The following is a 12,890-nucleotide window of genomic DNA, read 5'->3' as shown; positions in this document are numbered from 1 at the left end:
CACGGATGCACGCCAAGACCGTAGGATCCTACTCAGTGCCGTAGGGGACCGCACCGCCACTTCCCAGCAAATTAGGGACACTGTTGCTCCTGGGGTATCGGCGAGGACCATTCGCAACCGTCTCCATGAAGCTGGGCTACGGTCCCGCACACCGTTAGGCCGTCTTCCGCTCACGCCCCAACATGGTGCAGCCCGCCTCCAGTGGTGTCGCGACAGGCGTGAATGGAGGGACGAATGGAGACGTGTCGTCTTCAGCGATGAGAGTCGCTTCTGCCTTGGTGCCAATGATGGTCGTATGCGTGTTTGGCGCCGTGCAGGTGAGCGCCACAATCAGGACTGCATACGACCGAGGCACACAGGGCCAACACCCAGCATCATGGTGTGGGGAGCGATCTCCTACACTGGCCGTACACCACTGGTGATCGTCGAGGGGACACTGAATAGTGCACGGTACATCCAAACCGTCATCGAACCCATCGTTCTACCAATCCTAGACCGGCAAGGGAACGTGCTGTTCCAACAGGACAATGCACGTCCGCATGTATCCCGTGCCACCCAACGTGCTGTAGAAGGTGTAAGTCAACTACCCTGGCCAGCATGATCTCCGGATCTGTCCCCCATTGAGCATGTTTGGGACTGGATGAAGCGTCGTCTCACGTGGTCTGCACGTCCAGCACGAACGCTGGTCCAACTGAGGCGCCAGGTGGAAATGGCATGGCAAGCCGTTCCACAGGACTACATCCAGCATCTCTACGATCGTCTCCATGGGAGAATAGCAGCCTGCATTGCTGCGAAAGGTGGATATACACTGTACTAGTGCCGACATTGTGCATGCTCTGTTGCCTGTGCCTATGTGCCTGTGGTTCTGGCAGTGTGATCATGTGATGTATCTGACCCCAGGAATGTTTTAATAAAGTTTCCCCTTCCTGGGACAATGAATTCACGGTGTTCTTATTTCAATTTCCAGGAGTGTATGTATATGTGTAATAAGGTAAGGAAAAATGAGTAGTGGTTAGGGACACTGATTTGTGAAAAAGGATGTTGGAAACCAAGAATCGTACTTTAACAGTTATGAAATGTGTCCAAATGCGTGAGTGTATCACAATGCCAGCGAAAATTTTTTGGACACTGTTATATTTATAGGATTTTGTTTCTACAGATTTGGAACGCAAATATTTCGACCTGTGAAATTTTATTTGTGTCAAACTGTCACTGTAGCGGAAACTTATGTCGTAAATATTTCGGTAAGGAAGGTAGGTTACTTTAAGCACCCAGCTGCGCAAAAGTCGCCTGGAAAAAAAAGCCATTAGTGTGTGCCTTTCAGAAGCACAACAAAAAAAAGGGAGAGGCCATTAACCTCGCTATTGACATTCCTTTCTAGAAAGCATCGCAAATACGACACGCTCATTACTTGGAAAAATACTTACATCTGCACACCTGATTATGACAAGCGTCAGTCTACGAGAGTTGAGAGAATTTCTACTAACTTATGAAATGCCACATGACTATTGAATGATATTTTTATGCTTTACTTTGTACGTAGTTGCTTATTTCATTTGATATCTGGTTTCCAGCTGTCTTGCAGCATTGGTTTCATAAAATAAAATTAAATGCATTTGCTAATGTGAACACTTTCTGTCAACAGATCTATTAAATAATAATTTTATGATCCACATTCTTCGAAAAAGAAGCACTTGGAAAGGAAAGAACAATAAGAAGGGACTAATAACAGTAACTGCATACATAATTTTCTTTTCAAGTACTTGGTAGTTTTTTGTAGAATAAGTTTTTGTGGTGCACCACTTTAATTACATAGACATTAAGATGTGAATATACATTTCCCTTATCTGCATTGTTGTCTTTAGTGTACTATTTTTTCTGCTTGTGGGTTTGTCATGATCAGATATAAGTTATTACATTTACTGCTGCTTGCTTTGCCAATTTCCATTGTTTTTTGTCTTTGCTGTTTGTGTTAATTGTTTTGTGCTGCTGCATTGCCTCTCCCCTTAGTTTAGCATCTGAGCTCAGTAGATTTAAGTTAGCTTAAGGTGGGGTAGGCTATATAAGAGAACGAGTTGTGCTGAATTGGAAGAAATGCATTGAGAAGCTATAAGAAAATAGTTTGGCCAAAAAAGTAGTGTACAGTGGAGAAAAACTATTTTTGAAAGAGGATGAACAGAATACAGAAAGCAGGCTTAGATAGGACTTTTTGGGAATAATGATGAACGAAGGGAGATCTCCAAAAAAAAAAAAATGTTTGCAAAATACTGCAGTAAAACAAACCCTGTCCTTTCCTTTTGTGTTATCCCACTATGTGTTTGTGTTCTTCCTGTCTTTATGTGTTTAGCTAATAAGAGTTTTGTTGTAGAATTTTTCTAATAATGTGTTATTTACTTTGTAAAGATGTTTAGACATTATTTATTCTGTTTTGTTTTAACGTTCATGTGTGAAATTAATGTTTCGAAAACTATTCTCATTATTTTATTTATTTAATTATGTCATAATTCCAGTAACACTGATGAATCTGTTTATTTCTATTCTTTTGTAAAGCCTGTTTTACTACAAATGTTATCCCTATTGTTATGTTCTTTAATGATGTATTTTGTACCTTTGTTATTGTATTCTTATGTTAGAAAATTGTAATTGACATCAGTTTATCAAATTAAGTAACTTATAAGTTACATTTCACTGCACTCGTTTCTGTTGGTCATATTATATGCACAGTATGTGAGATGTTGGGACTGTTAGTGCTTGCACATGTGTTGATAATTCAGCAAGGGACTGGTTAACAGCATTGCTGGTTCTAAGGACAGTTTCAAAAACTTTGTGAGCGCACAAGTGGTGGTTTATGGACTTTCTATATTATCCGCAAGACTCTTCGATGGTGATTGGGCACCTGCACAGTCGCAACAGATGGCTGCTGGCCGTCTCTACAAGCACTACAGAGGGTCTGCATCTTTGATGGCCCACCAATACCATTATTTCTACAAGGACTGCAGTGGGTCTGCGTCTTTGATGGCCCACCAATACCATTATTTCTACAAGGACTGCAGTGGGTCTGCACCTCTGGTGGCCCACCAATACCGTAATCTCTAACAAGACTACAGTGGTCTGCTCTGTTATGACCTACCTACCAATATTCTTCAAAACTTCGACTGACTCTGCTGTGGGTTTGCTCTGTTGTGGCCCATTACCTGTCTGCATGTCAAGAGTCAGCACTGTCTTTCCATTGGAAGGACAACACTACTTCTTCAGGACTCAATGGAAATCCACTACTTCTGTGTGCATTTTCTTTTGCTGCTCAGACTTTGAGAAAAACACTGCAATTTTACTGTGATGAACGATCAGGACTGTCTTAATGGACTGTGAGAAAATTTTAGCTTTTGACCAACATTGTATCAGTAAGTGTGTGCATTTGGTTTCTTTGTTATTGTAACTGTGAAAAAATTTTAACAAATATGTATTGGCCAGTGCCCATAACAATTTGTAAAACTTATTGTGGGGAGCATGGGAGCTATGTAAGTAGGCTGTTTTGGTTTTTATATTGGTAACGCCACGTAGCGCTCTATATGAAAATCACTGGCTGAGCTGAGTGCAGTCTGTAGCTGGTTTGCATTGTTGTTGGCTATTGTAGTGTTGGGCAGTTGGCTGTGAACAGCGCGTAGCGTTGCGCAGTTGGAGGTGAGCCGCCAGCAGTGGTGGATGTAGGGAGAGAAATGGCGGAATTTTGAGAGCGGATGATCTGGACGTGTGTCTATCAGAAACAGTACATTTGTAAGAATAGATGTCATGAACTGCTATATATATTATGACTTTTGAACACTTTTAAGGTAAATACATTTTTTTTTTCTCTATCAAAATCTTTCATTTGCTAACTATGCCTATCAGTAGTTAGTGCCTTGAGTAGTTTGAAGCTTTTATTTAGCTAGCAGTATTGGCGCTCCCTGTATTGCAGTAGTTTGAGTAACGAAGATTTTTGTGAGGTAAGTGATTTGTGAAACGTATAGGTTAATTTAGTCAGGGCCATTCTCTTGTAGGGATTATTGAAAGTCAGATTGCGTTGCGCTAAAAAATATTGTGTGTCAGTTTAGTGTTGACCAGAATAGGTAAGGGGCGAAATGTCTGAGTACGTTCAGTTTTGCTCAGCTCTCTGAAAAGCAAATAATGTAAAAGGTTTATCAGCACGGTAATTCATTAATTTTTCTAAGGCGACGTTTCAAGTGTATATACAGATTCAGAAATTGTCTCTGTGTTTCTAACTTCATCAAAGTGGTTTACCTTCCTTATTGAGGCTTTAATGGGTTTCTGTCTGGAATGTTTCACACTAACAAGAAACATAAGTATTTCCACATCCATTGCAATCACAAATCGAAGATTCACATTAAGACTGTGACTTTGTGAGGCAATCCTTGAAATCCATTTCTCCTTAAGAGAAATGCACTAATAAGCGCTGTCAAAGTTTTACCTAAGGTAACTCTCGTGACTTTGAGCTCCACGTTAGGCATAAAAAATATGGTAACATACAAATACGTCTCACGCTGGTGTTAAAAATGTTACTAATCGATAGGAAATATGCAAAACTGATAAAATTTTATGAAGTTCTTGTATCTGCGGCGCCAGGTCTGATCATTGCCGATTAAACCCCAAGTTAGCTCTGAAGGGTAAATACACTGACCTTCGAATTGATTGAGAGGAGAAAACAGAAGTTGTCATATATAGCAATTTGCTAAAAAAATTAAGGAAAACAAGAACGTCGTTAATAAATGGTCTCAGGGTATGTATGAGTCGGCAAATTTACCGACGTTTTATATCAGCTTTACACGTCGGCGGCGACTGGCTTTGAAGCTAGGCAGGTTCTAGGTAATGGACGTTGATCTTTAGATGCGCGTGGCTGAGGCGGCAACTTGGCCTTGCAGTTCTCGAAATGGCTTAGTTGCGCCACGGACAAATGTACGTCACCGTGTTGTTACGTGTGGTGTTTACAGTGGCGTGTGGTGAATGGGCCTCGCTCCTTCGCATACCACTGGAAGGATAAGAGCGGCTGTCTTCTGGAGGTCGCCACTAGTCTACATGTCCACAACAGGTAATTTACTGCGAGGGATTCATTCTCTGACCGAGATATGTGTGTGGCCGCATAATACAGGCGGCGTTTTATGAATATGAGTAACACTCGAGTTGGCTTTGGGAATTAAACTGCAACAGTAGCGCAAGACTAAAAAATGAATATCGACTTCCGAAAATGCACAAAATATAAAAGCCAAATGTTAGTAACGTAAGCATTGGGCTGTAAGCGAAATCGAACTATCGCTTTGAAGGGGATTCTAATTGTAAGGGGCACGTGGGAACTAACAAGGAATCCGAGGGTAGTCAGGATGTATGCGTGTAGTCACAGAGACAAGCAGTAAGTGTCATCAGGGCCATTAGCGAAGTCAGGAAATCAGTCAGAAGCTAAGAGCACCAATTTCAGAAGCCAAGAACTAAAGACAAGCCGATAACATCACAAGAAGCAGTAGATGAAGATGATAAAACGGATATAATGTCTCCAGGCTTCAAGACGCCGAGTTCCAAGTTAGTGTTAGCCAACAGAAGACGAGAGAGCTGAAGTTATGTGTCACTTCTTTTCGCTGATTGGCGAAATATTAGTGGCGGCCAATAGAAGATGCTTACTTGGCTGCCCTTCTCCTCTCGATTCCGAGTTCCAGGAAGATAAATTTCCGACGCTGTGTGCACACCTAGGAAACTCTCACACTCCCGCAAGAAGTGTTTATTAACAACTTCACTTTTTCGGAGAAATTTCGGACTGGTCTCGAAACAGCAGAGGACGGTGCTTCCGTTACGTTTGTTTCCTGTGGGCAGCGGGTCCAGCGACCTTGTCTGCTTTTCTCGTGCCAAAGAGACGACGGTGAGCGAGTTTCTTGTGCCAGCTGTGAGTCATTGAAAACAAAGACAAGCGGGATTTAAGGTTCTTGGCGTTTCGTCTGTACTGTCCGCCTCCCAGGCCCGGAGAAGCTGGGCCTCACCAGTAAACGCAGTAGCGTTTCAAATGGTTCAAATGGCTCTGAGCACTATGGGACTTAACTTCCGAGGTCATCAGTACCCTAGAACTTAGAACTACTTAAAACCAACTAACCTAAGAACATCACACACATCCATGCCCGAGGCAGGATTCAAACCTACGACCGTAGCGGTCGCGCGGTTCCAGACTCTAGCGCCTAGAACCGCTTTGCCATTCCGGCCGGCCAGAAGCGTTTCCTTTTGTGTTTGGGGACCAGCGCTTCTCGACGGCGAAACGTGTGGCTTTGTAACTCAGTAAAATACACACTACCGGTAGATGGCCAGGCATCGACGTCGAAAACAATTCAAATTCCAAGAAAGTGATCGCATTAACACCACAGCTCAAACAAAAGCCTGAATTGTAACGGAGATGCTAGCACGGCAAAGAAGAACATTTCCTTCACAGGTAGCTACAAGCTAAAGTCTTTTAAGTCATTTCGTTTCGAAATTACATAAATCTTAGTTAACGCGTAAAAGAACTGATCAGCATTTAGCTGTGAACTCTTAACATAAAAATCTGATAAAACAGGTTTCTATAACTAGTTTTTTGATGAATTACACATATAATCAGAAAGGATTAAATTATTAAATGACAGTAAAACAATTTATTTCTCGATTTTTAGCGTTCAGACTGCTGTTAAAAGCAACGCAGACTTCAGCACAAGAGTAAATTTGCGAATTTGAGATTAATTACAAACAGCAGTTTAATAATAGTCACTGTATGTCGACAGTTACCTGCCTCTATTGACAGTAATAGCTCAGATACCAAGACTTCAAGTCTGAATTAAAGTGGCTGTGTTTTTAGAATAATTTCTCTCCAGATATACTATCTGATCAAAAGTAGCCACTATTATTGAAGATTAATATGATGCGTGTCCAGACTTCACCTTCATGACGGCTCGACTGTGTTGGGGAGACTTCCAATGAGATGCTTGATTGTCTGTGAATGAGTGGCAGCCCAGAATGAGATTTTTCACTCTGCCGAGGAGTGTGCGTTGATATGAAACTTCCTGGCAGATTAAAACTGTGTGCCGGACCGAGACTCGAACTCGGGACCTTTGCCTTTCGTTGACCAGTGCTCTACCAACTGATCTACCCAAGCACGACCCACGACCCGTCCTCGCAGCCTCGTCTCCTACCTTCAAAACTTCACAGAAGCTCTTCTGAGAACCACGCAGAAGAGCTTCTGTAATGTTTGGAACGTAGGAGACGAGGTACTGGCATAATGGAAGGTGTGAGGACGGGTTGTGGGTCGTGCTTGGGTAGCTCAGTTGGTAGAGCACTTGCCCGCGAAAGGCAAGGTCCGAGTTTGTGTCTCGGTCCGGCACACAGTTTTAATCTGCCAGGAAGTTTCAGTGGCAGACCACTCTTCCACAAGGTCTCACAGATGCATTGTCATGTTCATTCAGTCATCTTCTCCAAATTGTTTCCCTATTGTCTACAGTACACAATGCCGTATAGTGTATTAATCTCGTTCCGCATTAACCGTTTTCATAGAGTTCCTGTAAACAACAAGCTGTTTATACACACCCAGTAATAAGTGCTGTCGACAGGAGATCTCTAATTGATTCCATATTTCTAGATTTCCAGAAGACTTTCGACACCGTTCCTCAGAAGTGATGTCTAAACGAATTGTATGCCAGTAGATTATCGTTTCAGTTGTGCGACTGGATTCCTGTTTTCCTCCCAGTAAGGTCACATTTTCATAGTAATCGACGGAAATTCATCAAATCAAACAAATGTGATATCTGGTGTTCTCCAAGGAAGTGTTATAGGCCATCTGCTGTTCCTAATGAATATAAACGATTTAGGGGACAATATGAACGGCCTTCTTGGATATTTTGCGAACGACACTGTAATTTACCTCTAGTAAAGTCACCAGAAGACCAAAACGTGTTGGAGAATGTTTTAGATAAGATATATGTCCGGTGTGAAAAGTAAAAACGAACTCTAAATAGCCAAAAATGTGAGGCCATCCACATGACTACTAAAAGGAATCCGTTAAATTTTGGTAGCACGGTAAACCACACAATTCAAATTAATAACTAGTTATTACAATCACAAAGAACTTAAACTAAAACGATCACACAGGAAGCGTTGTGGGTATGGAGAGCCAAAGAATGCGTTTTATTGGCAGAACGCTTTGAAAATATAGTAGGTCTACTAAAGAGAGTATCTATACTATATTTGTCCGTCCTGTTCTGGAATACTGTTGCACGGTGTTGTATCCTACCAAGTACGATTGATGGAGCGCATCGAAAAAGTTCAAAGAAGGTCAGCTCGTCTAGTGTTACCACGAGCTAGAGGAGACACTGTCGCAGATGTGATAAACAATTTGGTGTCACAGTCATTTCAACGCAATCTCTTCACGAAATTTCGATCACAAATTTTCTCCTCTGTATGCCAAAATATTTTGCTGACACTAACCTACTTAGGGAGAAATGATTATTGTAGTAATATAAGAGAAATTACAGCACGATCACCAAGATCTGAGTGTTGGTTTTTTGCGCGTGATATTCTGGAGTGGAAGGTTACAGCTATAGTCTACAAGTGTTGTGATGAACCCTCTCCTAGGCACTTAAATGTTAACTGTAGAGTAAAATTATGGACGTTGATATATTCGCTTTTAGGAAATAAAGATTCCAAATTTTCGTCTCCTTTTACTATGTTAGACGCTTATGGAAAACCATTGCAAAACAAATACAGGAACAGTTATATCCTTCTGACTATAAGCATATTCCTTCCCCATCCCCGTTCCCTGAACTGAAATTCTGCCGCCAATGGAGTTCACATCATTGGAACGTTGAGCGATAACTTTCCTGTACATTTCCATTCGTAGTAAATACTCAACTTGTTCCCGAGAGTTTCTCCTGATGGATGTTTAGCCGGAAAAAAGGGTCTATAAGTTAGGAGCTAGCTTGATAAGAAGTCTGAGAAAGTCGTTGTGCCATTTAGCACTTAGTCTAAGTATGAAATAATGTTGATAAATCAACTATTCAGTGGGTAATTCGACCCAAGTAACACACAGTTTCCATTATGAAGCAATGTAAACTAACCTTTCATACTCGAGGATAAAGTGAGCAGTGTAACGTGAGGTTGAGAGCCTGTATGAGCCACGATACCTAGACGACATCCGTTCAAAAGTTTATGCAGTGTAAATTCGCTAGATTCATATATTTAACTTTGAGAGCAAGTCGGTGGATCAGAAAAACCTAGATTGATTTATGAAAACAAAGACAGGGAAAAAGAGGGTGATTGATTGAACTACAATTGTAACACCTTTGGGACAGGGATTACATATCAAACTGTGCAGAGCGAGATTACGGAGCAGGGAGTGCTAACTAAGAGAACAAAGATGGCAGACCATGAGTCAGCAATCGAGCCAGCAGTGTAAGACAGTCGAGATCGGGTGGGGGTGGGGGGAGTGGGGGGGGGGGGGCGGATTGTCAGAGATCGAACTATGACATGGATATGCAGCTCAGGGCTGCAGAGATCGAAGTACAAGTCGAAGGTAACGGCTGCTGGGTACAGAGAGCGATATAGGAGAACAAAACGGATACCGACTGCAGTGTCACCAAGCGGAGGCCGCCTCAACTCGCTGTGGTAGCGATACACAGTAGCGGCCCCAAGAAGAGGCCACCTGAACTCGGTGTAGTGATCCAGAAAGCCCATTGCATTCTGACTGGCGTGTTTTGTCGCTGCCGTCGTGTAATCGACACACTAGTACTGGATTAAACTAGGGATAGTTCAGCAGCTGTGCGGGGCGTGCACACATGCGAGTGGCTAATTATTGAATTAGTTGAGCGGCCTCATATTCTTAGTAATTAGAGTAAAGTCTATATCTCATTCAATATTCGTTCTGATGTGAAGGGTAAATCTCATTCTATGTGTATTCTAAAGTGATGCAATACCATACTGGCAGTGTCAATATATGCTACTTAATTTCGTTAATCCTAATTATTATTGCCTGATAAAACTGGTAGCAAGCGTTTATAGCGTTTTAAATTATGAGGGAACTATACGAAAGATTTTTCATTAACATTTTATAACCTTACCTCAGTACTGTTTCTGATTTGTAATTTCATTTCAAATGTATGTCCCACGACTCCACGTTCTGAGATGAACTTTTAGTAAGATAGCTGTCTTAGTGTGGGGAAAAAGGACATCATCGATCTTAGCTGAAAAACTGAAAGTGTAGACCGAATTTTCGACTGCACGGGCTAGGATTGGCGATTTGAATACTCACAGAGTCCATTAAAAATTTACCATGGTGCCTTAATTTACTTAAATTTATTTCTGTAATCCAGAGATACTGAAGGTGAAATTTAAAAATTCTTGCTTGAAATAGATGTACCTTAACTTTTAAAAAATGGAACGAGCTTTTTTTAACGATCTGGAAACATAGAGATATGTAGGAGATGGAGTGACAAGTAGCTGAGACCCATTACAAATTTATTCAATACAACGGAAATAAATACTGTGTGATGTCATCTGTTCTAATCTATAAACATAACTCATCTCACTTTACAGTGAGTGATGGTTTCCGGTGGCAATAGTTTTTCCTAAACATTGACGTAAAAAGACGACCTTAAGAAAGTGATTAACTTGAAGTGGTTTTAGTGGTTTAGACTTGCTGGGAACTAGGTGAACACTTGCATGGGTTTCACTGAGTGATGGACTAAGAAACAAGAAAACAAGATGATGAAGTTTTAAGTTTGCCTTGTACGGGATCATCATTGTTAGTTGGGCGCCAACCCAACACCGGCGCTGCGTCAGATAAATATGATTCCACCTGGCAGTATACTCTGAAGCCATTCAATTACATAACCTGCCTATTAACCAAACTCAACGAATAATTTTGCTCTTAAGAACCTAGAGCCGTTATTCGCTTAATTTCCGAGCAAATACGGTAGATGACATCTACAGTCCACTTTGTTGTTAATTGTAACATTTGAAACTACCAAACGTTCATAAAATTTTGAAAGTCTTAAGCCTTTGCTTCGACTAGTTTAGACAGCTTTTTGTGATTTTCACACGGCTGATTGATATACAATTATTCTGCTGTGGTCGTTATGTACGAAGACTGACAGAGGAACTCTATATGTGTGTGGCTGTACTTGCGTTGTATGTCGTAATTACTATGTTCCGGCCTTTAGAAACGTGTAGACATTTATGATCAGTATAGTCGGAACAAGTAAAAGTTTTTGTGTCACATAATTCTTCACTCTTCGTACTGCCGAGTGGTGCTTCTGATATTAAAATGTTAAGCATTTCAATAAATAGCCTGTCTGGAGCTATGATCATAAAATTTGAATCTGCTATTTCTATACTTTTTAAATCGCCTGAGAAAAATATACATAGATAGTGATTTCTATATTAGTTTTACCTGGCCCAGGAACATTAAGTGGATGGTGATAGCTGCTTACCTGGAATCGGAGGTCTCCAACTGGTGGCTCCGCATAGGGAATTCCTTCAAACCTGTACATGGGTTTCCCTGTATACGTTTCACCCATCTGACCTCTCAGTGTACCTTCTTCTGTGTCGACTGTAAGATACTCAACAGCCTGCGAAAGATTGAAGTAAAACATTTAAAATGATATAATAATAAGAAATGTTTACATACCAGATTATGAACTGGGGACCCATTTCACGTCTCAAAAAGCTGCTCTAAAACTTGTAACATGTTACCTGTGCAGTACACGGAAAAACCAATAGCGAACTGTCTGCAAGACATAAGAGAGGACAGTTATGGAAGATGAGTAGACATTAAAAAAATACAAGAGGTGCAATGGTTATTTGACCGTCACAGGAGTACTGTCACGAAACGAAACTTCCTGTCTGCAGATAAACTTTTAGTGGGCTGTGAAGGAAGTCCCGATGGCTTACAAAAAACAAAAATGAACTGATTCTGTTGAGAATTTAACGTTTCTCTTTGGCGACCAAGGGATCATTTACACATTTTAGAACGTCTAAATATCTTATGTTGGACACAGCTATCACGGCGAATTAAAATTCTAGACTTTTTTCTGAATCTGAAGCTAATACTGTAGAACAAATAGTCATTAATATTAGTCACTGGTGATGTGTGATTTCGTTGTTTTGACACATTCATATATTATATCACTGAGAATAGAATGCCTAGAGCGAAAAGTAATGAACTGTGCTGAGGAAATGAAAACTCACTGATATAGCGACTGGTATTAAAAAGAGGTGTAAAAGAACGAATAAGCGAAGTGTCGCCATCGTCATAGAGAGCTCCTTTACTTCAACGACAGCTGCTGGTGACCGAAGTGAGTATCTTTGTCTCAGTTCTCACAGATATATAGTACTGTCACTAATGACCTGTTACCAGGAAAAAAATAAAGGAGAACAACCTATATCTAGGTCACAATTTGTAACGACAATAAGGGATATTACTTGATAACTATACAGATTATATCACGTGAAAAATAAATCGGACAGTCATGTGCTTCAGAGAGCTTCTTTGACGTAATCTGCAGATAAATTGTGTTATCAATGTTATCATATTTCTGTGCGTCATGAGAAATCAAAAGAAGATTAGTTAAATAACTGAACTGTAAGAAATTTTATATGTTAACCAACAGAGTTCAAAGATGTGCTCCTCTAATGAAATAAGTGGAATTGACAGGAAACGAAATGGGCTATTTTGACTAAGAAAGTAAAATGTGAAACAATTTGTTTGAATATGCTTCAAGATGTATTTTATAAAATACTGTGGGAAATAATAGCACTAGTGACCGTGTATGCATATCGAACAAGAGATAAATCGATTAGTCTAAAAGACAACATTTTATCACATTGGCGGTCTTTGCTTG

The 12,890-nt window shown here is 40.8% G+C and overlaps 1 protein-coding gene across 1 annotated transcript in view; it reads right to left on the bottom strand.

The window, feature by feature from the left end:
* LOC126234593 (esterase FE4-like) overlaps positions 1-12,389 on the bottom strand; it is an 84,861-nt gene extending 72,472 nt beyond the window's left edge. Inside the window, exons 1-2 of the mRNA XM_049943308.1 lie at positions 12,238-12,389; positions 11,481-11,618 (exon numbers count right to left, since the gene is read on the bottom strand). Coding sequence (XP_049799265.1) covers positions 11,481-11,618; positions 12,238-12,303 — 204 coding nt within the window. The 5' untranslated portion in view covers positions 12,304-12,389. The remainder of the gene's footprint in view (positions 1-11,480; positions 11,619-12,237) is intronic.
* Positions 12,390-12,890: the final 501 nt, after the last annotated feature.

The sequence above is a fragment of the Schistocerca nitens genome, chromosome 2, assembly GCF_023898315.1.
Source record: "Schistocerca nitens isolate TAMUIC-IGC-003100 chromosome 2, iqSchNite1.1, whole genome shotgun sequence".
Lineage (NCBI taxonomy): Eukaryota > Metazoa > Arthropoda > Insecta > Orthoptera > Acrididae > Schistocerca > Schistocerca nitens.
Note: the sequence above shows the minus strand (reverse complement) of the source record. Positions and strands in the feature narration are given on the sequence as shown.